Here is a 23,875-nt window from a genome sequence, read left to right on the forward strand (position 1 = left end):
TGAGCTAAAACTGGGGTGATGGTTTTGGGGATTACCTGTAATTTGAGGCTGATGTAGTCGGAAAAAATTCCAGTGATCCCCTAGCTTCACCATCACCCCGTTTTCAGGGTTCCTGCAGGACCAGGGTCCCTGTTCGCTTCCATCTCCTGACTTCTTTCGATCTCATCTAAACTTCACGTATATTTGTCCTGTACGTATCTCGTTTGCATAGTTTGCATCTCCCCCACTAGACTGTGAGCTCCTTGAGGGCAGAAACTGCTTTTAGTTTTTTGGGGGTTTTTTGGCCGTCTTTTATTCCCCCAGTGCCTGCCACACAGTAGGCGCTTACTAGACGTTTATTAACTTGGCTTGCTGAGCCCGAGCAAGGAGCAGCCAGCCGGGTCTCATGCCAGCTGGCGCAGGTTAGGATGGAGGCACGCGGAGTGAGTTACATGCCCCATACCTTTTCCCAAAGCCTCATCCGGAACCCGGTTCTCTCCAAGGCCCTTCAACTTCCTCCCTTAATCTCTTCCCCTCCCCCTTTCCCTCCGGGCCTTAACCCCCTTCCTCTTTAAGCACCTCTCTCAAATTCCACCTCCCTTTCCCTTTTCCCTTCCCCCAGGGACAGTTAAAAGGGGCGGGGCTCCGAAGTGTTGCAAATCGAGCTCTCCCAAAGCCCTCGGGGCAGCGTTCAGACAAAGACATTCCACAGCCCCCGCCCCAGCCCCAGCCCCAGCCCGCTGCCCGCCCGCAGGGGGTGGAGACACGTGTCCGCGCTACAACTTGGTCCCTTGTTAGCGGGAGCGAGGGAGGACTAGCGCGTGCGTACTGGCCTTAGGCGGGCTCGGTTGGCGCTCCTCCGCCGACTTGTCTGTGGAGGCCGTCGACGTGAGAGGCGGAGACTTAACGAGGTGCGCGCCGGTAGCGGTGCGCAGGCGCAGTGGCAGAGTCAGGGACTTTGTTCTCGGCTCTTAGAGCAGGGCGGCGCCGGTGGAGGGCCGCGCGTGCGCAGCCGCTCACTTCCGGTGATCTCTTTCGCTCTCTCGTTGGGTCGTTCTCTCGCTGGGTCGCTCTGGTTCGCTCCGGTCGCCTCCGCGCCCGCTCTCCCGCCTTCGCCAACCGCCGCCGCTGCGCGGGCCTCCGCCGCCGCCGCGCTCCGTCCCTCAGCCGCCTTCCCGCCCGCTCCGCACTCATGCAGCGCCGGGACGACCCCGTCGCGCGGCTGTGCCGGCCCCTGGGCCGCGGCGGCGCCGTGGATCCCTCAGGCGCCCACCCGCCGCCGCGCCAGGCGCCGTCCCGGCAGCCGCTGTCCTCTCACCGGCCCCGGGGCGGCGGCGGAGGCCCTCGGGGCGGCGGCGGAGGCTCTCGGGCCGCCCCGGCCACGCAGCCGCCGCCGCTGTTGCCGCCCTCGGCCACCGGCGGGGGCCCTGAGGTGGGCGGGGGCGGCCCAGCGCCGGCCCCGACCCCGCTGCTGCCGCCCTCCGCTACGGCCGCCGCCAAGATGGAGCCCGAGAACAAGTACCTGCCCGAGCTTATGGCCGAGAAGGACTCCCTCGACCCGTCCTTCACCCACGCCATGCAGCTGCTGGCCGCAGGTGAGTCGGTCCCCCGCGGCGGCGAGCCGGGGAGGGGGTCGGGGCCCAGGCTCAAGCGGGGCAGGTCTGTAACGGAAGGGGCCTCGGTGGCGGCCTCTGAGAGACCTGCGGCTCCGTCCCTGGAGCGCCCCCCTGGGCTACGAAGCTCCGAGGGAGGGGTGGCGTTGGGGAAATCACTATTAGGTCACGGGCTGGAAAGGGAAGCCGAGGCCTCAGTTTCCTCGCCTGTAAAACCGGGGAGGGGGCGGTGCGTGAACAAGATACCTGAAGACACTTCCGAGCCTCAGTTTCCCTGTCAGACGGGCCGGAGGAGAGGGGGCGGGGAGGGAACAAGATGCCTGTGCTCCTCGGTTTGCCCATCACTAAAGCGAGGGGCGCGAGGTCCCGCCTTTGTGTCACTACGTGGGGCTCCGGTCGTAGCCGGTGCCTGGCGCCTCGAAAGCGCCAACTCTGCTCGTTGACCGACCGACGGCGGGGGACTGGGAAGGAGCCCGCACCCGGCCCTGCCTCCATGGGTCAGCGGGCCGTGGAGGGCTCTCGAGGCTTGTGGGCCCGGGCCGGGGCGCACGGCTGCTGTCCCCGGGAGGGAAAGAGGCCGCGTGAAGTGGGAGGGGCAGGGGGCGGGGCGAGGCGGGAGCCGGCTAGGGGCGCCTGCGGACCCCGGGGGGCGCCGCCGTGAGCCTCGGCGGCGCAGCAGCCCGTTCGGCTCGGAGCCTCCCCCTCGGTTGGGCTCGGAGCCCGAGGCTCGGGCGGCCCATTTCATACGCCGGTAGAACGGTTAATTGTTGCCCGGGGGCAGAGGAGCCCCGCTACCCCCCCCCCCCCAGCTCCCCTCCCCCCCTCCCGCTTGTTTAACGGCATAGGATCCTCAAGTTCTCCACTCGAGAATCTATGAACGGCGACAGCCCCGGGGGAGGGGGAGCCGGGCGTTCTTTATCCCTTTTGCTAGAGGACCTGGGATGGACAGAAGTTGCTCACGGGCGTCTCACTCAAAGAGCTCGTCGTTGTCTTTTTCCCTGGTTGGAGAACTGACTAGAGAGTGGAAATGCGCGTCTTTGTTCTGTATATACTAAACACTCTCCTTTTCCCTGATCAGCACCATCCAATCACCTGGTAGCTCTGATTCCTCCAAATCACCACAACCCATCTGCTTTGTATTAGCTTATAGTTGTGGTATTCTTTTAATAAGCCTTTCTTATGACAAATAGATTTATTGAGTACATTAAAATCCTGAGCCTTCAGGACTGAAACGTTAGTGTATTTGGCAACCCTAAGCATCAAAAGGAGACTTGGAAAAGAAGTGATTTGCCTTTCTTTGTTCTTTATCTTGAAAGAGGTCTTGACTTTAAAAACAAAAACCAAAACCTGTGGTTGTCAACATCCAAATCAATCAAATTTCCATCTCATTTGATAAAATGAGAAACATTTTTAGGTCCATTGTGTTTAGTGTAGCCCACAGTTAATTCTGGGTTGTGTGGTGTTATTCAGTTCTTTTGGAAACCTACATGGGAGAGGGTATTGACTTTTTAGACTGAGGTTTTACTGTGTTGAGTGACACTTAAGTGTCAGATTGGTTTAGTGTGGTGACACCGAAGTGACATGAATTGCTTTTCATTAAGCACCTTCTTTTGATACGTAAATATTGCTTTGAAAATTACTGGAAGTGATGCTTAAATCTGTGACCCATTTTCAAAAAAAAAAAAACCCCACTAGTTTTCTGAAAGATGGATCTAATAATTAGTCTTTATATTGCTATTGAGTAGCTCCTCATTTGCAATTTAGCTACCTAGTGGTTTCTCCTAGAACCTCTCATCAGCTGCTAAATATTCTGGCAATTTATACTTCCAAAACTATTTAAAAACATCTAGATGAAACTCTTCAAAAACGACCTATCTTGTACTTTCCAGCCTTCCAGCATTTCTAGTCTGGCTTTATGTTTAGAACTGTAACCACACACTTAATTCCTTTGGCCTTTATAGGGCCAAACAGGGTAAGGAGAGCTCAAGGTTGCCAGGTCCTTCCTGCCCCTTTATGACTGTACCAACTTCCCATTAAATACATCTCTGGAACATGAGTTTTAAATGAAAGGTTTCTTAGAATAACCACCTGAGTGTATCAATGAATTTTCCCCCTTTTGTTTCCTTCCAAAAGAAACTTTAGGAAAACCTTTTCATTTGTTAAGCTTTGGTTTTTCTGTTAATTTTAGTGAGCTAGTAAAGTGTAATTAGAGCCTAGATTATTTTTTCCTATCATGGACCCTTGGGCAATCTTGTGAAGCCTATCTACTCTTTAGAATAATGCTTGCAAATACATAAAGTAAAATACTGAAAGAGTACAAAACTCTTAATTATATTGAAATGCAGTTCTCAAAATATTTTTAAGAAATAATTCCGTGCACCCCACCTTAAGAACCCTAATAGAGGGGTTGGAGTAGAGAAATATCATTGTTAGGAAAACCATTTGGTAAGGATAAATGGACATTTTTGAGAGCTGTATTCCAGTTCTGGGTTGGGATAACTTTTTAAGGTATTTATGAACAAATTGTAATGGTTCCTTCTGAATTTCAAATATAAAGTAAACCTCAGGAAGCATTCTAAGGCTGTATGAGTGGGCAGTATAGTGGTAAATGAGCTTGTATGTGTGTTTGTTTAAAAATGTTAATTCATATTCTATTTACAAGATGAGCTGTAAGCTCTTGATGATAACCTAGGAAAAGAATCTAGAAATAGAGTGCTTTGTAATGTGCCTTAACAGTGAAAAGACTGATCAATTATGGGCTATCATCAGGAAATGACTAGAAACAAAAATGAAAACAGCATAGCCTTTCCTGACCCTTTAGAAAATAATAGTTCACGTCGTCCACATTTGGAATGTTTGCAGTTTTGGTCACTGAACTTCAAGTAAGATATAACTACTAGAAAAATTGTTTAGAGGACAATGACAATGGTAGATAAGATTCAGACTTGAAATGAAATGAAAAGTTCACAGTTGAGAAGGATATGGGCATAAACTACAATGAAGGATATGAAAAAGGTAAACAGACTTGTTAACCAAATTGTAGAATAGAAAAAGTGAATGAATCCTTTGAAGATTAAAAAGGGGGCCATTTTAGAGTCAGTATTGCTCTTCATAACAGGACTTGTCAAAAGAAGCAATACAGAATTAAAATACATAGGAAGAAAACATTGGCTAAGTTCCTGAATGGTAGATTCAAAATGGTTTATAAGGGAATTGAGAGGTGTTTATAGTTCACCTTAACCTTTTTTATTTAGTATTCTGAAAGCCAACCTTTTGCCAAAGGTCCCTGGGTCCTGTTATCAGAGAATAACATGATGGATCTATTATTGGCCTGGTCTCTTATGACAACTTTCATACATTTGGAGGTGGGGAGCAGGGCAATGAGAGTTAAGTGACTTGCCCAGGGTCACACAGTTAGTGTCAAGTGTCTGAAGCTAGATTTGGACTCGGGTCCTCCTGAATCTAGGACCAGTGCTTTATCCACTGTGCCACCTAGCTGCCCCCATCATACATTTTTAGAGTAAAGAAATACTATTGATTACATCTCAGACTTAAGCCAGCTCTGTAGGTAAGTGTTTGGGCCTTTGCACATATATTTTGATCTCTCCTAGTTTTAAAGCATCTTACTTTTATTCTTTGTTTCTAGCTTAACAAATATGACAAGCCTCGGCACACTGAAATAGGTTGTTAATAGGGAGGCAGAGCTGGGAATGTGTTTAAATTTTCATTTAAAATTACTTTTTAATTGGCTTGCAGCCTACTTTTGAGTTCTGGGCCTGTTACTTTGCATGGTTGCCTATGATCCTCAAGCTGCTATTTTGGCATTTACATTCCTGTATAAGCAAGACCTTTTTCATACTCTATTTTATCTTTATATTTTGGTTTGGTTTTTTGGCGGGGCAATGAGGATTAAGTGAATTGCCCAGGGTCACACAACTAGTAAGTGTCAACTGTCTGAGGCAGGATTTGAATTCAGGTCCTCTTGAATGCAGGGCCTGTGCTTTATCCACTGCATCACCTAGCTGCCCCTTCCACTACCTAGCCTTCCCCCTCATGTTCTATTTTTTCTTGACTTGAAAGTACTAACTTTCTGACTTTACCACCAAGCTGTAGAGAAAACTGACCTTGTTATCTTTGAGAGCAAGAAATTCAAACCAGTAAGACCTTGAGTGTCCACTGTGTGTGGTAACATACTAGGAGCTATGGGAAGTATCAGCTACTACATGCTTTCTATAAGAAGCTTATGAAGTAAAAGAAAGTAGGCATAACCTATGTGGAAAGTTGTAAACAGCAGTTCAAAAGAACAGAGATTTTAGCTTGTCTTTGGAGACCTGTGATTGCACTGGTGAACTACCTTTACTAATTGGGTCCAGTACTTGCTTCTTCAGCTTACACATAGTCTTAGCTGCTTGGGGAAGCTAGGTGGCTCACCCTGGGTCAGTGTGTGTCACAAGACGGAACCCCAGGCGGGGTCTCCCCGATTTTGAGACATGCACTTTATACACGTTGCCAACAGAAGAGGTGTCACCAAGGTATTTTTGGAAAATACTGTGTGTTGGACAGAACAGTGACCTGAACGTTTATGGAATTCTCCATGAAGCTAATTGTGTAGTTTGTACTCTGAAGAGGGAAAGAATACTTTACTTTTAGATTAGGGGTAATCAGGAAAAGTTTAACTACAAATAGGGTTTGAGCTGAAAGAACTGGATAGGTGGAGAAGACAGGGCAGAGCATCCTTAGGCTCAGGCAGGAGGGAGAAAAAGCCAAGTTCCAAGGATTCTGCTGTGATTCTGTCATCACAAGGTACAATTTCAGTGGAGTGATGCATTTTTTTTTATCCACAGCTTGTTTTTATTATTACCTACACTTCTGAATATATCCCTCCCCTTCTTCTAACAAAGCCATCCCTTGTAACAGAAAGGGGAACAAACAGGAAAGGAAAACTGGTTAATAAATCAGCTGTCTTACAATATAAACAATATTTCCTACCTTTCCAATGTTGCAGAGTGAGGCATTTTCTCAGTAATGCAGGTTTCTTGTGGTAGCAACCTAGATTTCTTCATATGTACTATTTACTCTAGGAAATGATAGTTGCCTCTCAGTTTATACCTCCACTGAATTTCCTTTGGTCCATGAGAGCATAGTCAGAGATTGCTTCAAGAGACAATATATAAAATACATTTGCCTAGGGGAAGAGTCATTCTCATATGCAGCTGACTTTCCTTAGATGTTTCACATCATTATAAACCCATTCTTTGAAGGAAAGTTGTGTCAAGAAAAGGATCCTATATAGATTCAGCTGGAGAAATCATCAGTTTCAGGGAAGGTTTATCCAACCAGATTGACTATCTTCCTGCCTTGAAAGTTGAGTGGATTGATAATTCCATCAATCTGTTCTTTGTGTCAAATTCAAATTAAGTTTTGTTCATTTGTTCTCCCATAGCTAGAGAATAGTAGATGAATATACGCTTTGTAAAAGCCCTTAATATTGGTTAAGATAGTGAGCATTTCATCTTTTAATTTTCTGTTCTGTAGGTTAAACAGCTCCAGTTAGTTGCTTGATCTTGCTGTTCTTTAAGATTTCTTTTCCATCCTTTTAATCATCTTTGTTTCACTTCTCTGAGGCCTCTCCCATTTCTCCACAACCTTTCTAAAAATTAGTAACCCAAACTAGACATAACTCTAAGGTATATTCATACAGAATATAGTAGGACTCCTTTTTTTGGTACTGTGATGAATTAGAAAGGTGAACAAAATAGCAGATAACCCTAACCTTTTTGTTTAAATCTTGTAATCCAACTAGCCTAAAAGCTATCAGATTAATCGGTCCTCCTTTCTTTGTCATTGTCCCTACATGAGACTTCTGGTGTTCTGATGAGCTGTGAAAGGACCAAAAAGCTACAGAAGAAAGGGCCCAGAGTGAGGTGATTGAAAATTAACAAATGTTCTGCATTCCTACAAGCTTATACATTCTAGATATTTAAGGCTACAATTATAGTGAAGACAAGAAGGGGGCGGGGATTCCTACAGTTCCTGAAGTTTGGGGTATCAGTTTTTAGTGAGGATTCTAAACAGGAGGTTTGTACACTATTGTGATGGGGGCATGGGAGTGGGAGAGCGATGATACATGGGAACAAGATATGGTAATTAATGAGAGAAGGGAGGCTGGTGATAAGCTGGGCTGCCAGTAAGCATCTAGTAATTGCAATAGAAGTTGAATGCAGAATAGTTTCATCTGAAAAGTGAGGGACAGTTTTGTGTAGAGGTACTTAAATACGGATGAATTGAGTTTGGGTGGTTCTGCATATCCTAGCCTGTGTTAATAGAAGAAAAAGTTAAATATTATTAATAACAGAGAATATATGAATCCAGGAACAAGCTTAAGCATATTTAGCTCACTACAAAGTTTTTGGAGATGCTTCTTTGGTATAAATAGGAGACTTGAAGTCAAGTATTGATGCCTCATAAAGGTATATTCTTGGGGAGAGATCAGAAACTCGGAGTAAAATTAACTTTTCTTTCCCTAGTCAGTGAAGAGAATGCATTTCTTTTCACAGTTGGTTTTGTCTTGACTAAATTGTGGTTATAAACTGCCAAGTGCAGGGATTTATAAATGGTGATGGGAAACTTGGTACTTAATACAGAAAGAAATATAATAAGAATTTTTTGGTGGGCGCTGGATCCAAACCTGTAGTTTTTATAAGTGCTTGGAGCTCTTGGGGTGGAAACCCCATCCACAGATTGGCATCTTTTGATTGGCATCGTGACTTTTGGTCATGTGTGGCTAGTGTGAGCAAGGTGTGGAACTCCTGAACCCTGCCTACTGTCAGTAACAGAGATTGGGTAAAACAGTACTTTAAAGCAATGAGTGTTCTCTCTGTGTGAGAGGCCCTGTGCTAACAGAGGACACTGCTGGGTCCCTGAGTAGTGAGTAAAGGAAGGGATTGAGAATGTCTCTTGGGCTGTGTTTTAGTGTTTAAGCTGCTACTCTTAAAATAAAGACTGGCAGGGGCAGCTAGGTGGCGCAGTGGATAGAGCGCCGGCCCTGGAGTCAGGAGGACCTGAGTTCAAATCCGGCCTCAGACACTTAACACTCACTAGCTGTGTGACCCTGGGCAAGTCACTTAACCCCAATTGCCTCACTTAAAAAAAAAAAAAGACTGGCAGCTCGGTGCAAAAAGCCCTTTCTGATGAAGTCTAAAATAACCATCTTAACCAATTCGACTAAAAGATGTTGAGAAGCTTTCTTCTCTAGACCTTTAGTTTGGGTTAGATGACAACAGGAGGTTGCCTTTGAAGGGTAGAGAAGACAGTAAGTACTAAACAGTCTGACAGAGTCTGTTTAGTCTCATTGGAAATTTTAAACTTAATTAACTTTCCCAGATGGTTAAAGGAGTGAGTCATTGGGAAGCAGAAAGTTTGTATTTAGAAAATTGATTTGTTTCCCTATTCATATCAACCACATGTGAATTCTGACACTGACACCAAATACAGAATTCTTTCTTTTTTGGAGGATCAGTGTCTCTTGGGAAATCTCTTTAGATACTTTTATCTGCTAGGGAGGATACAGAATTTTGGACTGTCTCTACTTCTGATTTGAGCTGTTGGGGTGCTTTCAACAAGATTCCTGGGAGCACATTGCTTCCATCTCCTTGATTCTCCTCACACAGTATTCAAGGTCATAGCTATAAAGAGACTGAGGGAATTTTCCTTTCAAAAATAAAATGACTGTTTATTCTATTTAGAAATCGAGAAGATTCAGAAGGGTGAATCAAAGAAAGATGATGAGGAGAACTACCTGGATTTATTTTCTCACAGGAACATGAAACTGAAGGAACGAGTCCTGATACCAGTAAAACAATATCCCAAGGTAAGGCAGAAGGGTCACCTGGAAGATCCTTGTATCCTTTTAGTAGGTGCCCCACCAGTCACTAAATGGATAGTTATTTTTTGGGATTGTTTTATCATAGTCTAGAAGTGTGTTTCAGCACCAAGGCAGTTTTTATTAAAACTTAGAATATTTAGTACTTCATTTCTTGGCATTTTCAAGCTATGAAAGAATGTTTGCTATATTCAGGGAGGTCGTGTCTGACACTGAAGAACTAAAACTATTCACCATCAAAGACTTGCCTGCCTTATGGTAAGGCTTAAATTAGTTATTAAAGCTAATAAGCTAAACCTTAATTTAGCCTGAATCCTTGGCAAAATCAAGTAACTGTTCTGAAAGGGGCATTTCAGAAACTCTTCAGTTTATTTATCTATCTGCAGTGAGGGGCAATGAGGGTTAAGTGACTTGCCCAGGGTCACACAGCTAGTGTCAAGTGTCTGAGGTCGGATTTGAACTCAGGTCCTTCTGAATCCAGGGCTGGTGCTCTATCCACTGCACCACCTAGCTACCCTCCTTTAGTTTATTTTCTACCAAAAGTATGTTTGTACAGAATGGTTTTTTAAATAAAATAAAGTAATGGTTTGTGATTGAGTATAATTCTTTTATTAGCTACTAATTCCATCAAATGTATCTTTAAATAGAATACCACTACTAAAATACTAATCTGATGTTTTATTGTGGCATGGAGGTGACCTGAGGTTCTCAAAAATTGTTAGATGCTTGAAAGCTCAGGGAAAGTCCTCTCAAGCCGGGGAAAGCTACTGGTGCAGAGACCCAGTGACAAGTGTGCCATGGGGCAAGGCTAAGTGATTTTAGAGAGGCTGGGCCACCTGGGAAGAATGGAAGAAGACTGCAGAAAGGGCAACTATACTATAGCAAATCCTTAAAGTCTCAAAATAAGATGGGATTAAACTAGGTCCCTGTTGCTGGTGATCTCATAAACATCTGTCTTATTCTGAGAACGTGCTTTAAACAATTGAATTCAGACAGTTACCAACTAAATCTAATTGTTATTCTTTCATTTTCTGTCAGTTTAATTTTGTGGGGAAGATCCTAGGACCTCAAGGGAACACAATCAAAAGACTGCAAGAGGAAACTGGGGCCAAAATATCAGTTTTGGGAAAAGGTTCCATGAGAGACAAAGCAAAGGTAAATAAGGGCAGCAGACTGAAAAAAAGGCTGCAGAATTATTTGGACAGCTTGGAAACATGTGTTTTTGGGAATAAATACCCTGAGTTCTCCTGCACAATGTGATGCCTTCGAGATTTGGGGGCAAGCTTGTTGACTTAAGTTAGCACATTTGTTGGCAGCTCTGGAAAACCACAGGGACATCTGAAGAAGTATTCCTTTTTAAATTTTGCTTCTTTCCATTACTAAACAGGACTTGGACATGGCAGAGTTTCTCAGCCACAGTTCAGAAGTGCCAACACTTAGGTTAAAATACAAGGGAGGCTATGAAATAAGAGAAATGTTACCTCGTTCTTGAAAAGCAGAGTAGGAGCTAGCAGAGTAGACTAGTCAGTGCTTTTATTTTATTTTTCCTTGGGTATGCTTAAGGATAATGGCTATTAAAAATCATTGAAAATATGGTCATCTTGGCCAGCCATGACAACACACAGCGTATGATTGGTGTTCAAAAGCAGTGAACCTTATCCAAGAAACTTGCTTTGACGTACTGGTAGCAAACATTCCAGCCACCTAAAATAACACTTTTTGAAACCGTTTTTTCTTGATATCCTTAGGCTTTTGATTATATTCTTCAAGAGTTGCATGGCCCAAAAAGCCCTTTTGAGTATTGTACAGTTTTGATTATGTTGTCATTTTCCTCTCTCAGTCTGGTCCATTTGGTCCTTTGCTGGAATAATCGAGTCAGGACTGAAGCATGGGCCCTCCAGGTACATAAGGAGTTTTTCCTGGACTTGCTTCATTCGTGTTAATGCAAGGATTCTTTTTAATTTTGTTTTTGTTATTTTGAACTTAACAAACAACAGGTTTGAACATTTGTGTTTACAAAGAACAGAATGAGAAGATTATGTGTGAAACTCAGGAAAGGGATGGGAGGTTAAAAGTACATACTAAATTCATTTGTTAGTTCCTAAAGCTGTCTTGCATTTCTGTATTATGTCACTATGACTAACTGTTCCTTCTTATCCCCTCTCCCCACCTCGACCCCCCCCAAAAAAAAAAACCCCAAACAAACCCAAACCTAAGTTCTTCATAACAAGTCATCATTTTCCACATATTAGGCAAAACATTTGGTTCCTTTCTTCAAGAGGTTGGGAAACATTTTGTCTCCTTGGGCCTCTGGGGTTGTGATTGTCATTGCATTTATATAAGTTTTTAATTTAATCAAAGTTGTTTTTCTTTACAGTGATGTAATTAGCCATTTAAGTTATTCTCCTAGTTCTGCTCCCTGAACTCTGTGTCACGTGGGATAAATCTTTCTAGGCTTTTTTGAATCTGTCCCAAATGCGGCTACTCCTTAATGCTGGAGAAAGCATAATAATAGTACAGTAGAAAGATGAGATTTGGAGTCATCAGACTTGAATTGGAGTCAAAGCTCTTTTTCTTACTAGTGTGATCTTTTAAAAATATTTTTATTTAAAATTTTAAATTCCCAATTCTATCCTTCCTGCTTGCTCCCCCCTCCCCAGGGCAGTAAGCAATCAAGATATAGGTTATACACGTGCAGTTATGTAAAATATTACCATGTTGGTCATTTTGTATAAGAAAACTTGAATAAAAGAGAAAAATGAAAGAAAGTGAAAATAGCATATTTCACAGTCTGTGTTCAGTCAATATCCGTTCTTTGGAGGTAGATAGCATGCTTCATCATTAGTCCTTTGGAATCGTCTTGGATCATTGTACTGTTGAGGATGGTCAAGTCAATCACGGTTCTTCATCAAACAATATTGCTGTCTCTGTGCACAATGTTCTCTTGGTTCTGCTCACTTCACTATACATCAGTTCATACAAGTCTTTCCAGGACTTTCTGAAGTCATCCTGCTTGTTGTTTCTTATAGCACAATAATATTCCATCACAATCATATACCACAGCTTGTTCAGCCATTCCCCAATGGATGGGCATTCCTTTGATTTCCAATTCTTAGCCACCACAAAAAGAGATGCTAGAAATATTTTTGTACAAAAAGCTCTTTTTCTCTTTTTTAGAATGTCTTTCAGATATAAACACTAATGTGATCTTGAGTGAGCCTCAGCTCCTTCCTCCGTACAATGAGGACATTGTCCTAGATGATCCCCCAAAGCCCTTCCAGTTAAGAGTCCTGTTAATGCTTCATTCCCTTTAAAAAAAAAAAGAAAGAAAACTAAATAAAAAATAGTCCAAACTCCATAAATATCCAGGGGTGGAACTCAGAGTGATTAGTTCTCAGCCAGAATTAAACATACTCTTTCTCCTTACAGAGACTGGTAACTTGTTTTTTTCTTTCTGTCCCACCAAGATAAGCCAGCCACAAGTTTAGTGACATTGTACATAACAATGCTGTTAGGGGCAGATGTGGCATAGGACAATGAACCCTGAATTTGGAGCAGGAGATCTGGTTCCAATACTGAGTGCCTATGTGATGGTGAACAAGACCACCCCCTCTGCCTCACCAGGCCTTAGTTTGCTGGTCTGCAGTATGATGACTCAATTGAACAATCTCTAGAGGTACCTCACCAGCTATAAATCCTCAGTCTTTTTAACCACTCTGTTTGGGGGCATGAGACATTGTGAAATTATTTGTGAGAGCTGATTTTTAGTTTCCCTTTCGTGTGCTTGGGTTTTTCCCTCTGAATATTTCTTTCCTTTTCATCTTCTTTGTCCAGTGTCTCATAGTAGGAAGGTGATCCCTAGGTTCCTGAAGGCTAGGCCAGCAGAACTCATGCTTTTGGAGGTCCTGCCGGGTTAGACAGGCGCCATGTGGACCTGGTTTTGTGTGCTTGGAGAACAGTCTGACCACATTATGGGAGAGACTTAGCTCCAGGTCTGGGTACTAGCTAACAGATGTTCTTGGCCAGATCAGTTCATGAGGACACTTAAATAAACAGAGTATTCTGTTCTGCTTTGTTGGAAGGAATGATGAAATCACAGATCCTAGAAACATTAACCTATAGTATTCTGAGCACACTGCAGAAATGCTGGAGATAAATATATCCATCCCTCTTTCCATCCCCTCAGGAAGAAGAGCTACGCAAAGGAGGAGACCCTAAGTATGCCCATTTAAACATGGACCTGCACGTGTTCATTGAAGTCTTTGGACCCCCCTGTGAGGCCTATGCCCTTATGGCTCATGCTATGGAAGAGGTTAAGAAGTTCCTTGTGCCGGTAAGTCCCCCTCCTGGGCCACCCTTGAGACTCACAGGGCCTTGAAACACGAGGTGCCTGCCAGGGTGTTGAGGGACTTGTGTCTGTCTGGGGCTTGGGATAGCCCTGCTCAAAGAGAAAGGGCTTTAGGTGCAGCTCTCTTTTCACTGCGACATAGTAGAAAAGAGTGGCTCATAGTTCCATCAAGCTTATCTCTGATGCTGCGCTACGGATTGTACATAAGCCTTTTGTCAGTCCCAGTGAAAGGTATAGCAGGTCCAGTAATTAGGCCTGCCTAATTTCAGGTGGGTATATCCATTTACTTTAAAATGTAGGTCATAGGGGCAGCTAGGTGGCGCAGTGGATAGAGCACCGGCCCTGGAATCAGGAGGGCCTGAGTTCAAATCCGGCCTCAGACACTTAACACTTACTAGCTGTGTGACCCTGGGCAAGTCACATAACCCCAATTGCCTCACTAAAAAAAAAATAAAATGTAGGTCATTCAAGCAGTATACCCTAAGGATCTGGACTTTGCTTCTCGTATTGCTACTGTTGCTGGACAGATAATTCCTTTAGGTTTCACTTCCCTTTTTGCCACTAACAAGATGTTTTGTCCTTAGACAAATCTCTTCAGTTGCCTCACCTATAAAATATGGATGATGGCACCTTTCCTTCCTGAAGACAAAGGGATTGGGTATCTTGAGGACTTTTTTAATTCTTAAGAAGTATAACGGGGAGGTGGGGGTGGGGGGATTGTCAGCTTTTCAGCCACAAAGTATTTGGGAAGGTGAAGAGGGGCGGGGGATGAACTGGAGGATCTTAGCATGGTAGAACAGCCCATTATAATTCATTAGTACCCATAATTCAAGGCACTCTAGATTCTCAGATGGCCAGTCTATTTCATGAATGGAGTTAGTGTTCCATAGTAATTTTAATATGAAATGTCCAGTTTAAAGTAACAGAAAATGTGAACTAAGATTTGGGGGGGGGGGGGCAATGGGGGTTAAGTGACTTGCCCAGGGTCACACAGCTAGTAAGTGTCAAGTGTCTGAGGCCGGATTTGAACTCAGGTACTCCTGAATCCAGGGCCGTTGCTTTATCCACTACACCACCTAGCTGTCCTATTGAGATTTTTTTTTAATGTCATAAAAGTATTTTATTATTTTCTAGTTACATGAAGAGGTAGTTTTCAACATTTGTTTTCCTGAAATTTCTAGTTTCAAATTTTTCTCCCTCCCTGTCCCCTCCCCAAGACAGCAAGCAATCTGATATACATATACATATATACATACATACAGTCACATTAAACATATTTCCGCATTAGTTATGCTGTGAAAGAAGAATCAGAGCAAAAGGGAAAAACCTCAAAGAAAAAAAAAGTAGAAATAGTAGGGTTTAATCTGTATCTAGATTCCACAGTTCTTTTTTTCTGGATTTGGAGAGCATTTTCCATCATGAGTCCTTTGGAACTATCTTGGACCATTGTATTGCTGAGAAGTCAAGTTTATCGCAGTTGATCAACACACAATGTTGTTGATACTGTGTACAATGTGAACTGAGATTTTAACCAAGATTTTTCTGTTATGAGATAATTTGTTCAAGCATTTTGGGGTAGCTGTATATTGGCTGCAGTCACTGGATAGAACTGTGGGTAAGAGATACACATTCTCTTGCTGTTTTTCTCTCCAGCCCCTTTTTCAGCAGAGGTAAATTAGGAAAGCTACTACATAATTGGGTTTTGGAAAGACCTGCAAAAGGATCTCTCTTCCTCATGGTCACAGTGGCAGCCTGGAAGGAGCCTGAGCACCCAGGCTATCACTGGTGACTTCACTTCCCAGTGTGGCACAAGCAGTTAGTGGGGACAGTCCCCCTACCCATCCAAAAAAAAAAAAAAAAGCCCCCCCCCCCATTACAAGAATATTCTGTTAACATTCCTAATGGGGTATCCACTTGGGAGGTATAAAAATTCATGAAGCACTAAGAACGAATGGTTCTGTTCAGGAGAAATGTGGGGAAAGACAGGCTTGGAGTTTGGATTGGCAAATAGCATTTGATGCTTTTCTGGCTTAGGGCCAATTCTCTTTCGCAGAGAAGAGGGAGCTTTTTGAGCATCTTTTAACTATATGTGGGAATAAAGAGTTCTACGTTCTAGGCTGGTCTGGGCTCTGCAGCTCTTTAGCTAGCTCTGGGCTCTGTGTGAGTCTGTTGGGGGGAGGGGTGGATTAAGAGATTAGCACCTTGCCTGCTGAATTGAGGTTTGTGGGTTCTTTTGGGGAGAGAGCATGTGTTCATTTTGACTTTGGGAGGGAATTGGTGTCAGGGCCAGAGGTCAGGGTTTGAGGTAGGATTTTAGAGATGATACATCTCCCAGCAGAAGGTTGAATGAAATGTCATCTCTTACTTTTCTTTTTTCAGGATATGATGGATGATATCTGCCAGGAACAGTTTCTTGAATTATCTTATCTGAATGGAGTACCTGAGCCTAACCGTGGGCGTGGGGTACCAGTAAGAGGAAGGGGAGCAGCTCCTCCACCTCCACCTGTTCCCAGGTAATTGCTGAGAAGGTAAATAACAACTAGGGAGAGAAGCCTTCAGTGGGAGGTGAGCTCTGCTGCTGCTAACTAGGGGTGTCCTGCCAGCCCCAAACTTGTCTTTTTGTGGCCCTCCTCAGGCTGCCCTTGGGCGTCTGGGGCATCGGGAGTATTGTGTTCACATCTGGAGTATTGTGTCCGGTTCTAGGTGCCACATTTTAAGAGGGACATTGAAAAGCTGGAGTGTGTCCAGAGGAGGGCGCCCAGGATGGTGAGGGGACTCGAAACCATTGTCATATGAGGAATGGTTGGAGGAACTGGGGATGTTGACTAGGCGCAGAGCAGCCGTAGGGCCAGTGGCCAATGTCACAGGGAGGCAGGCTGCAGTTCATTGTGAGAAAGAGCTTTGGAGTAAGACCCTGCAGTCCTGAGATGGACTGCTTCACCAGGAAATGAGCATTGCAGTTGAGGCAGGGCAACCGTTTGTCAGGGCTTTGGTAGAGGGATCCCGAGTGGCCTGGGTGGGGAGCGAGGCAAGGCCTCACTAAGAACCTTCCCACGATGAAGTTCTGTTTCTGTGAGATAGTGTTGGGGACCTTGTAGGTGGGGGAATCCTGCAGGAACCTTTGTGGGAAAATCTGAGGTTCTCTGTTACCCCTGCAATTCTGACAGGCCTTTTTGTCTGTCCTCAGACTTGGTCCAGATGTGCTTGGGTTAGGACGCTTGCCTAACAGTCTGTGGGGTCTTTTGATGCAGGTCTTTCCTCAAGCGTAAACGTGTCTATTCGATGTTCCTTCCAATAAAAAGCCGTTCATCATAATTGGCTTTCAGGGCAATGGCAGAAGGCCAAATACAGGACTGGCAAACACAAGCTTGGGCACTAGGGTGGCCTCTTCTGTAAAAGGCCCCATTAAAAGCCACACTTTGTGAAATGGAGCCTGTTTGTAACTGGGCCATCGTCTAGCCGAGTGATGTATTTTGGATTCTTGTGTGTAACCTCCTCTTCCCTGGGATACTGACTCTCCTTTCTTCTCTGCAGGGGCCGTGGTGTTGGGCCTCCCCGGGGAGCACTGGTCCGAGGTGCTCCGGTGAGAGGGGCCATCACTAGAGGTGCCAGTGTGGCCCGTGGGGTGCCTCCCCCTCCAGCAGTCAGGGGAGCCCCTACTCCAAGAGCCCGAGCCACGGGCATCCAGAGAATACCTCTTCCTCCACCCCCAGCACCAGAGACTTACGAAGACTATGTAAGAAACTTGAACAGCGTGTCCCTCCCGACAGACGGAGGGCCGTTTAAGTGTTGGCGTAGATGCTTGAGTGCTAGAGGAGCTCTGGATGGGGAGCAGGGCCAAGGAGGCAGGCCTTGGAATCATTCAGTGACACTTAGCCTTGGGATGATGACGTTGGCCGGGCTCTAGAAGCAGGCGTCTGCAGTTAGTCTTTACTCTTGGTATTTCTCTTACTTGGGCTTCTCTCCATCCGGCCTAAGATGGTGCTTGTCCGTTCCTTAGGATAAACACCTTGCCACGTTCACTCTTTGACTTTGGATTCTGTCTCTTTCACAGGGATATGATGATGCCTATGCTGAGCAAAGCTATGAAGGGTACGAAGGCTATTATAGCCAGGGCCAAGGGTAAGTGAGGAATTTTCCCCATACTTCCCAGGCTCAGAGTGAAAGGGATTGAAGTGCACTGGGAACAGTGGTGAGCACCGCAACTAAAGCAGCCCTGACCTCCACGATGCTTTCACTTCGGAGGAGGCACACGTGGCATCTTGGAGGTGTCCCGTGCTTCTTAGCTGCAGCAATAGGTGACAGGAGGCATTAGGGTTAGTGACCAGAAGGTCCATTTTTTTTCATGCTGGTTGTGAAGTAATTATTTTGATTGAACTTCAGGGTGGTTTCTGCCTAGGACATTGAATAACCAACCACCTGTGGGAAATGGTTCTGAGAAGCCAGTGTTCTCTTGCTGCCTTATTAATTGCTTGGCTTCATCTTACAGGGATTCCGAGTATTATGACTATGGACACGGAGAGGCACAAGATTCTTATGAAGCTTATGGTATGTCCTGATGGATACGGTGGGGGCTGAATGGTGTCTGCTCTGTGTTGGCTGTTGTTGGCTGAGCCTCGAGGCTTGAAGGCCAGGTGGTTAACCCTCCATCAGACTGTGCTGAGGGCTTAACCTGGAAACCAGATAGAGCATCATGATCACTAGGTTAGCCACTCCGATCATAGTAGAGATGATCTGTTAAGAGTCTGGCTGTTGGGATTTGAAGGACGAAGGGGAAGGAAAGGAGATGAAGCTTCAGAAAGAAGGTGGCACCTGACACTTTTTTTTTTTTTACAAAAGTCCTTTCTACTTTAGCCTGGCATGGCCTGAATGTTTGTGATGGATAAACTAAGAGGTTCCTTAGCTGTCTGCTGGGTTCCTCTTAGACTCTCTTCCTGTAGATGTCAGCTACAGCACATATGGGGCAGCAGCTTACAGGATGGTCTAGACAGTTTGGGGGTTAGACTTCCAAAACCTAGCCAGATGGGTTTCATCTGTTTTATATCAATGGACAGTCAAGAAAAAATAGGACCCAGTTTCCGAGAGCCCAGCTATAATGCCAAGAAGCAGCCCACTAAGTGACTGTGGATGTCTTTGGATTTTGGATCAGAAGAGGACAGCTTTTTTTTTTTCTTTAAAGAGAGGAAGGTAGAAAAACTACTCAGTTGGGCATCCTAGTCCTGTTTTACTGTGTGTGAGACCTGGAGCAAATTGCTTCCTGCCACTGGGCTCCAGCAAGCAAGGGCTGCCGGACTAGTATAGTTTGCAATTCCTTCTAGCTAACCCTCCAGGAGGCTGCAGGGGTCCAGGGGAACCATTCACTCCACTGTGATGGTAGCCAGCTGCTAGGCCTCTGGAAGATGGCTCTTTGTCTCTGAGCTGACAGGAGCATTGCCTTCTCCCCCCCCCCCCCCAGCCTAGGCTGAATGGGCATTTTTCCAGATTGGCCTCACTGCCCAATTAAGTTTCAGAATTAATGTGCTTTAGAGGGAATGCTGTGTCCTGACTTCTGTCGTGAGAGCATTGCAAAGGGACGTCTTGGGGTAGATAGAAGAAAGTATTTTAGGTCTCCCTGAGGGGACTTTAAGGAGTCCTCAACATGGAGCTCTTCTCTGTGAAACATTGAAGGGAGTTCACAGTGTCTTCTTTCCTAACTCTTGGGTCAGGCCTCAAAGCTGAGCCCTGACTGGCAATATGATAGGATGGGCAAAGTCGAACATCTCCCTGCTTAGGGGAAGCCGTGTTAAGCAGTTTGAGAGCTAAATGAAGTTGGACAGCTGCCATCAACAATGTTGGGTGTCTGGGAGGGCAGTGTCTGTGCACTCATGTGTTTCCCTCCATTGGTGAAACAGCACAAAGAGGGATTTCTATTTAGTCAGATTGTTTTTTTCTGCTGAATGGGACAAGAAGAAGCCATGCCAGGCTGGGGAAGGCCAGGCAGCTCCATTGTGCTTGCTGTGTTATACTACCACAGCTAATCTGTTTATCCGCCGTCATTTCCTCTGGTCTCTCCTTTCACAAAAATAGAATTAGAAATAGACATTGTCTCGCTGTGGTCCTCATCAGCCACCTCCAAAGAGTTTGGAGTATGTGTGGTGCTCGTGGTGTTTGCTGTTCAGAGGGACCAGTAGAGCTCTCCCTGTCTGTGGCAAGAGCGAGACGAGTTTGAACACTGACTAGCTGAGGCATGTGAATGTGAGCAGGGATTGAAACTTCATGGAGCAGAAATCTCCTGAGGTGCTTGTGTTTTCCTTTATCACGAATGAGAAGATTTTGGCCTTTGTTTCTAGTGCAGTAACATCTCCTGGCTGAGGGAAGGTGCTGATGACCAACCAGAACATTAAGTTTAAACACTGTCTGCCTAATCAGCTGTTCTGCTTCAGTCCCAGCAGTCAGTGCCATCCTTGCTGGCTGGAAGGCTTTTTGAAATTAAGTCAGAGGCCAGTGTGGATCTGTTTTGCATGACTATGCATATCTAACCTGTATCATGTTGTTCGTTTGCCTTCTCAATAAGGGGTCAAGGAGAGAGGGAGAGAATTTGGAAATTTTAAAAAACCAATGTTAAAATAAAGATTTTGCATGTAATTGGGGAAAAATAAAATACTAAACTTAAAGATAATTTTTAAAAAGAAATATAGTCAGAGGGTAGAAATGAGGGCAGGCGGATTCCTGCTATTCAGCCTGGTTCATGGGAAGAAGAGGCTGTCCTTCTAACGTGGAATAGAAAGAGGATCAATCACCTTAATGAGACTGCCTGCCAAGGTCCTCTGAGAGCGCACCTGCCCAGATGAATGGCTCTTTGTTAGCTGCAGGCTTGTCTGAAGTAGAGATAGATATTCTTCCCCTTCTAGGATATGTCCCCAGCTCCCCAGCCTCTCCTTCCCCTCTCTTCCCATCCCATCTCCTGCACCCATGCCCATCTCAGAGCCAAAATAGCTCATAATTTTCTATCTGTACCTGTTGACAAGATAGACTTGTGCCAGAGGACAGGGAGATGTTTATGTGGTAGCCTATAAGCATCCTGTGCTTTTCTAGCCGGGAGAGTAAAGAATGTAGTGTGCACATTCCCTTGAGACTGTCCCAGCATGAGAACTTGCCTTGATTCCTTAGGGAAGTGTTTTGGAGGCATTGGGAGAAGAGTGGGAGAAGCTGAAATATTGACAGTAGTGCAGAGTTCCCAGGCTGAGGTGAGCTTCTCCCCACCCACCTAAGCATGGCAGGCGGCCCTCCAGGTGGCTTACAAGCTCTTCTTGCTTTCCTTCCCCACAGGTCAAGACGACTGGAATGGGACAAGGCCCTCCCTGAAGGCCCCTCCAGCTAGGCCAGTGAAGGGGTCATACAGAGAGCACCCATATGGACGTTATTAAAACAAACATGAGGGAAAATTATCAGTTATGAGCAAAGTTGTTACTGATTTCTTGTATCTCCCAGGATTCCTGTTGCTTTACCCACAACAGACAAGTAATTGTCTAAATGTTTTTCTTCGTGATTCCCTTCTTCTCCCCCCTTCCTCCATCCTCACCCTGCATTCTGGCTTCTGTATGTAGTATTTTAAAATTAGTTAAAATAGATTTAGGAATATCGAATTAATTTTTTTAAAGTGTGTAGATGCTTTTTCTTTCTTTGTTGTTTAAATATAAACACAACTGTACCTTTTATAATAAAAACAGAAGTTGAGTTTAAAAAAAAAAAAACTGTTAGTTTCCAAAGTGACATTGCTTTGCTTAAGGGTTCTGAAGTTAAGCTTTGTTAACGTTCTCTTAGGTTTGGTTTGAGGCAACCCGTAAAGTTGTAGTTGCAGATTCCCAAACTAGGCTACATTTCAAAATTCAGGGCTGTTTTTAAGACTTAAAATCATAATATTAACGGTAGTAGGTGCCACCGTTTAAAAGTAAGCTCAGATGTCAAATACATTTCCTTAAAAGCATATGGCGGTTGAATCTTAAGTTTAAATTTTTAATATGAAAGATCCTCATGAATTAAATAGTCGGTGTATTTTTTTTAAAGTTAATTGATTTAAAAAAAAAACAAAAAAAATTAGGTTTGTAAAATTGACTTTTTCATATGTGGGTTTTGAAATCTAGCCCCAAACATACAGTGTTGAGAGATACTTAGGGAGTAGGTTTTGAAATGGGGTTGGGTGGGAAGGAAGCAGACAGACTGAATTTCATTTGATGCAAAGCTTTTTTTAGCTAAGAAAAAAAATTAAATCACTGCATCTAATAAATCCAGTGTTTGAAATCAGAAAGCATAATATTGCATATGGTTGAGGTTTGCTTTCTGCAAAACCACCAATACTCCTTGGGATGCTGGGGGCTGAAAAAGTACATTTTAAACCAGATAACAAGACTGAGCCAACCCAAATGATGCATTCATTCAAGTATGTCTCAACACTAGCGTTATATAAAAAGGGACACTGCAGCTGAAAAAAAAAAAAAAGAAAAAAAAATCCACTCTGTACATAGACTAAAGTCCTAATTGGATTTGTACTGTCCTCCCATTTTGTTCTTGAAAATTAAATGCTACATGTGTAAGTCTGCCTAAATAGGTAGTTAAGACTTATGTCAAAATGTCTACAGCAGTTTGTCAATAAAGTTCAGTCCTTTTTTAATCAAAGTAAATGTGATGAATTGTCATTTTTTTGTGGACAATAAAATAGTTATCTCTCAAATAAACTTAAATTAACTCTAAAGTTAATGGTCTTGTTAAAACTCGAAAGCATTCTTTAAAACGGTGGGGTGGGCTGTTTTTTGTTTTTGTTTTTTTGTTTTGGGGTTTTGGTTTTTTTTTTAACCAAAAAAAAGTTTTATCTCAAGATGTTAAGTTTTAGTTTAAAAGATAACCAAAGCTTTTTCACCCCCTGGAAGTTACCAACAGCAGTTTGATTATCTTGCCTAGAGAGAACTGATTTTTGGGGAGCAACAGCCAAATAAGAAGGAAACTTGGAGTTGTTTCTCTGGACAGGTCTCAGGGCTTAAAACACCAGGTACCATGAGGCTAGTTTTCAGCAGAGGCCCAGGGGGCTCTGAATACAAGTTTCAAATATTTAGCTGAGAACTGAGGAGAGAGAATATGTGACAGTGGAAAGCACTCTGGATTTGGAGTCAAGAGACCTGGGTTAGGTCTCAACTCTGCCACTCAATACCTGTGTGACCTTGGGCAAGTCACTCCCCATTTGGGGGGAGGGCCTCAGTTTCCACCTCTGAAAGATTGGACTTAGATGAGCTCTAAACTCCCCTCTAGCTCTCAATAAAACTTGATTCTCTAAACTAGAAGGGGTTCGTCCTGAAGCAGCTGCCTTTAGAGATGTCAGTAGAGAACCCTGGTATTAAAAGCAATCTAAGGGACTTCCTCCCAAGCCCCTGGGGAACTGAGATGGTGTCTTTGATCTGGCATTACAAACTGTCTCTGAAGCCCTTCTAAAGAGCATTTTGCCTCTTACAACTGACAGGCGCCCAGATGCTCAGCTATATTCTTCTTTCCTCACAACCTTCAAGGTTTTTCATACATGCCCCTCTCTACCACCCCAGAGAGCCACCCAAACTGCTCGGGGGTGAAAAACCCGTTCTGGTATTAAGTGGCAACCTGCTTGCAGCAGTGCATGATGGGGTATTTTTTTTTTCTTTTAAAAACACACCAACAACAAAAAAAATTTGTATTTATAGATTGTGATAAAGTGTAAATAACTGAATTTTCAACCATGGTTTGGAGTCAGCTTTCAGGGCATTATGTCTTGTTTTGATGAAAAGAGATCACTCTATACCCCCCTTTTTAAAGGAAAATTATCGCAAGAGAATCAGGATGTGTAAAGCTAACATGCATCGCAAAAAAACAAAGGTAACCTAAATGTCTGATTTTAATAGCACATATTTCTCTTTTTACATAACCTGTGACAACAACTTGCATAAACAATTCTTTAGCTGTTAATTTCAATGTTAAAAAATTTGCAAAACCTGTTTAAAAGTAGCTGTAAAAGACCCTATGCTGCCGTATAAATTAGCCATAACTCTTAAT

At 44.1% G+C, this 23,875-nt stretch overlaps 1 protein-coding gene across 2 annotated transcripts; it reads left to right on the plus strand.

The window, feature by feature from the left end:
* Positions 1 to 1,039: 1,039 nt before the first annotated feature.
* Positions 1,040 to 22,321, plus strand: KHDRBS1 (KH RNA binding domain containing, signal transduction associated 1). Of its 2 annotated transcripts, XM_043994702.1 has the most exons (10): positions 1,040 to 1,574; positions 9,338 to 9,462; positions 10,513 to 10,629; positions 13,661 to 13,807; positions 16,202 to 16,335; positions 16,526 to 16,588; positions 17,357 to 17,558; positions 17,877 to 17,944; positions 18,312 to 18,370; positions 21,131 to 22,321. In XM_043994702.1, exons 1-10 carry the CDS (start codon positions 1,172 to 1,174, stop codon positions 21,226 to 21,228), a joined length of 1,416 nt encoding a protein of 471 aa, XP_043850637.1. In that variant the 5' UTR covers positions 1,040 to 1,171; the 3' UTR covers positions 21,229 to 22,321. The 2 variants fall into 2 exon arrangements, with proteins under 2 accessions (XP_043850637.1, XP_043850638.1); XM_043994703.1 differs by lacking the exon at positions 16,526 to 16,588 and having other exon boundaries at positions 1,042 to 1,574.
* Positions 22,322 to 23,875: the final 1,554 nt, after the last annotated feature.

The sequence above is a fragment of the Dromiciops gliroides genome, chromosome 3 (assembly GCF_019393635.1).
Source record: "Dromiciops gliroides isolate mDroGli1 chromosome 3, mDroGli1.pri, whole genome shotgun sequence".
In the NCBI taxonomy this organism is placed as follows: domain Eukaryota; kingdom Metazoa; phylum Chordata; class Mammalia; order Microbiotheria; family Microbiotheriidae; genus Dromiciops; species Dromiciops gliroides.

Excerpts from the sequence above, each read along its gene's own strand:
- KHDRBS1 (XM_043994702.1), top strand. The coding sequence starts at position 1,172 with ATGCAGCGCCGGGACGACCCCGTCGCGCGGCTGTGCCGGCCCCTGGGC. Across the intron at positions 10,630-13,660 it reads CCATGAGAGACAAAGCAAAG|GAAGAAGAGCTACGCAAAGG; the intron begins GTAAATAAGGGC and ends CCATCCCCTCAG. Across the intron at positions 16,336-16,525 it reads CCACCTCCACCTGTTCCCAG|GTGCCACATTTTAAGAGGGA; the intron begins GTAATTGCTGAG and ends GTCCGGTTCTAG.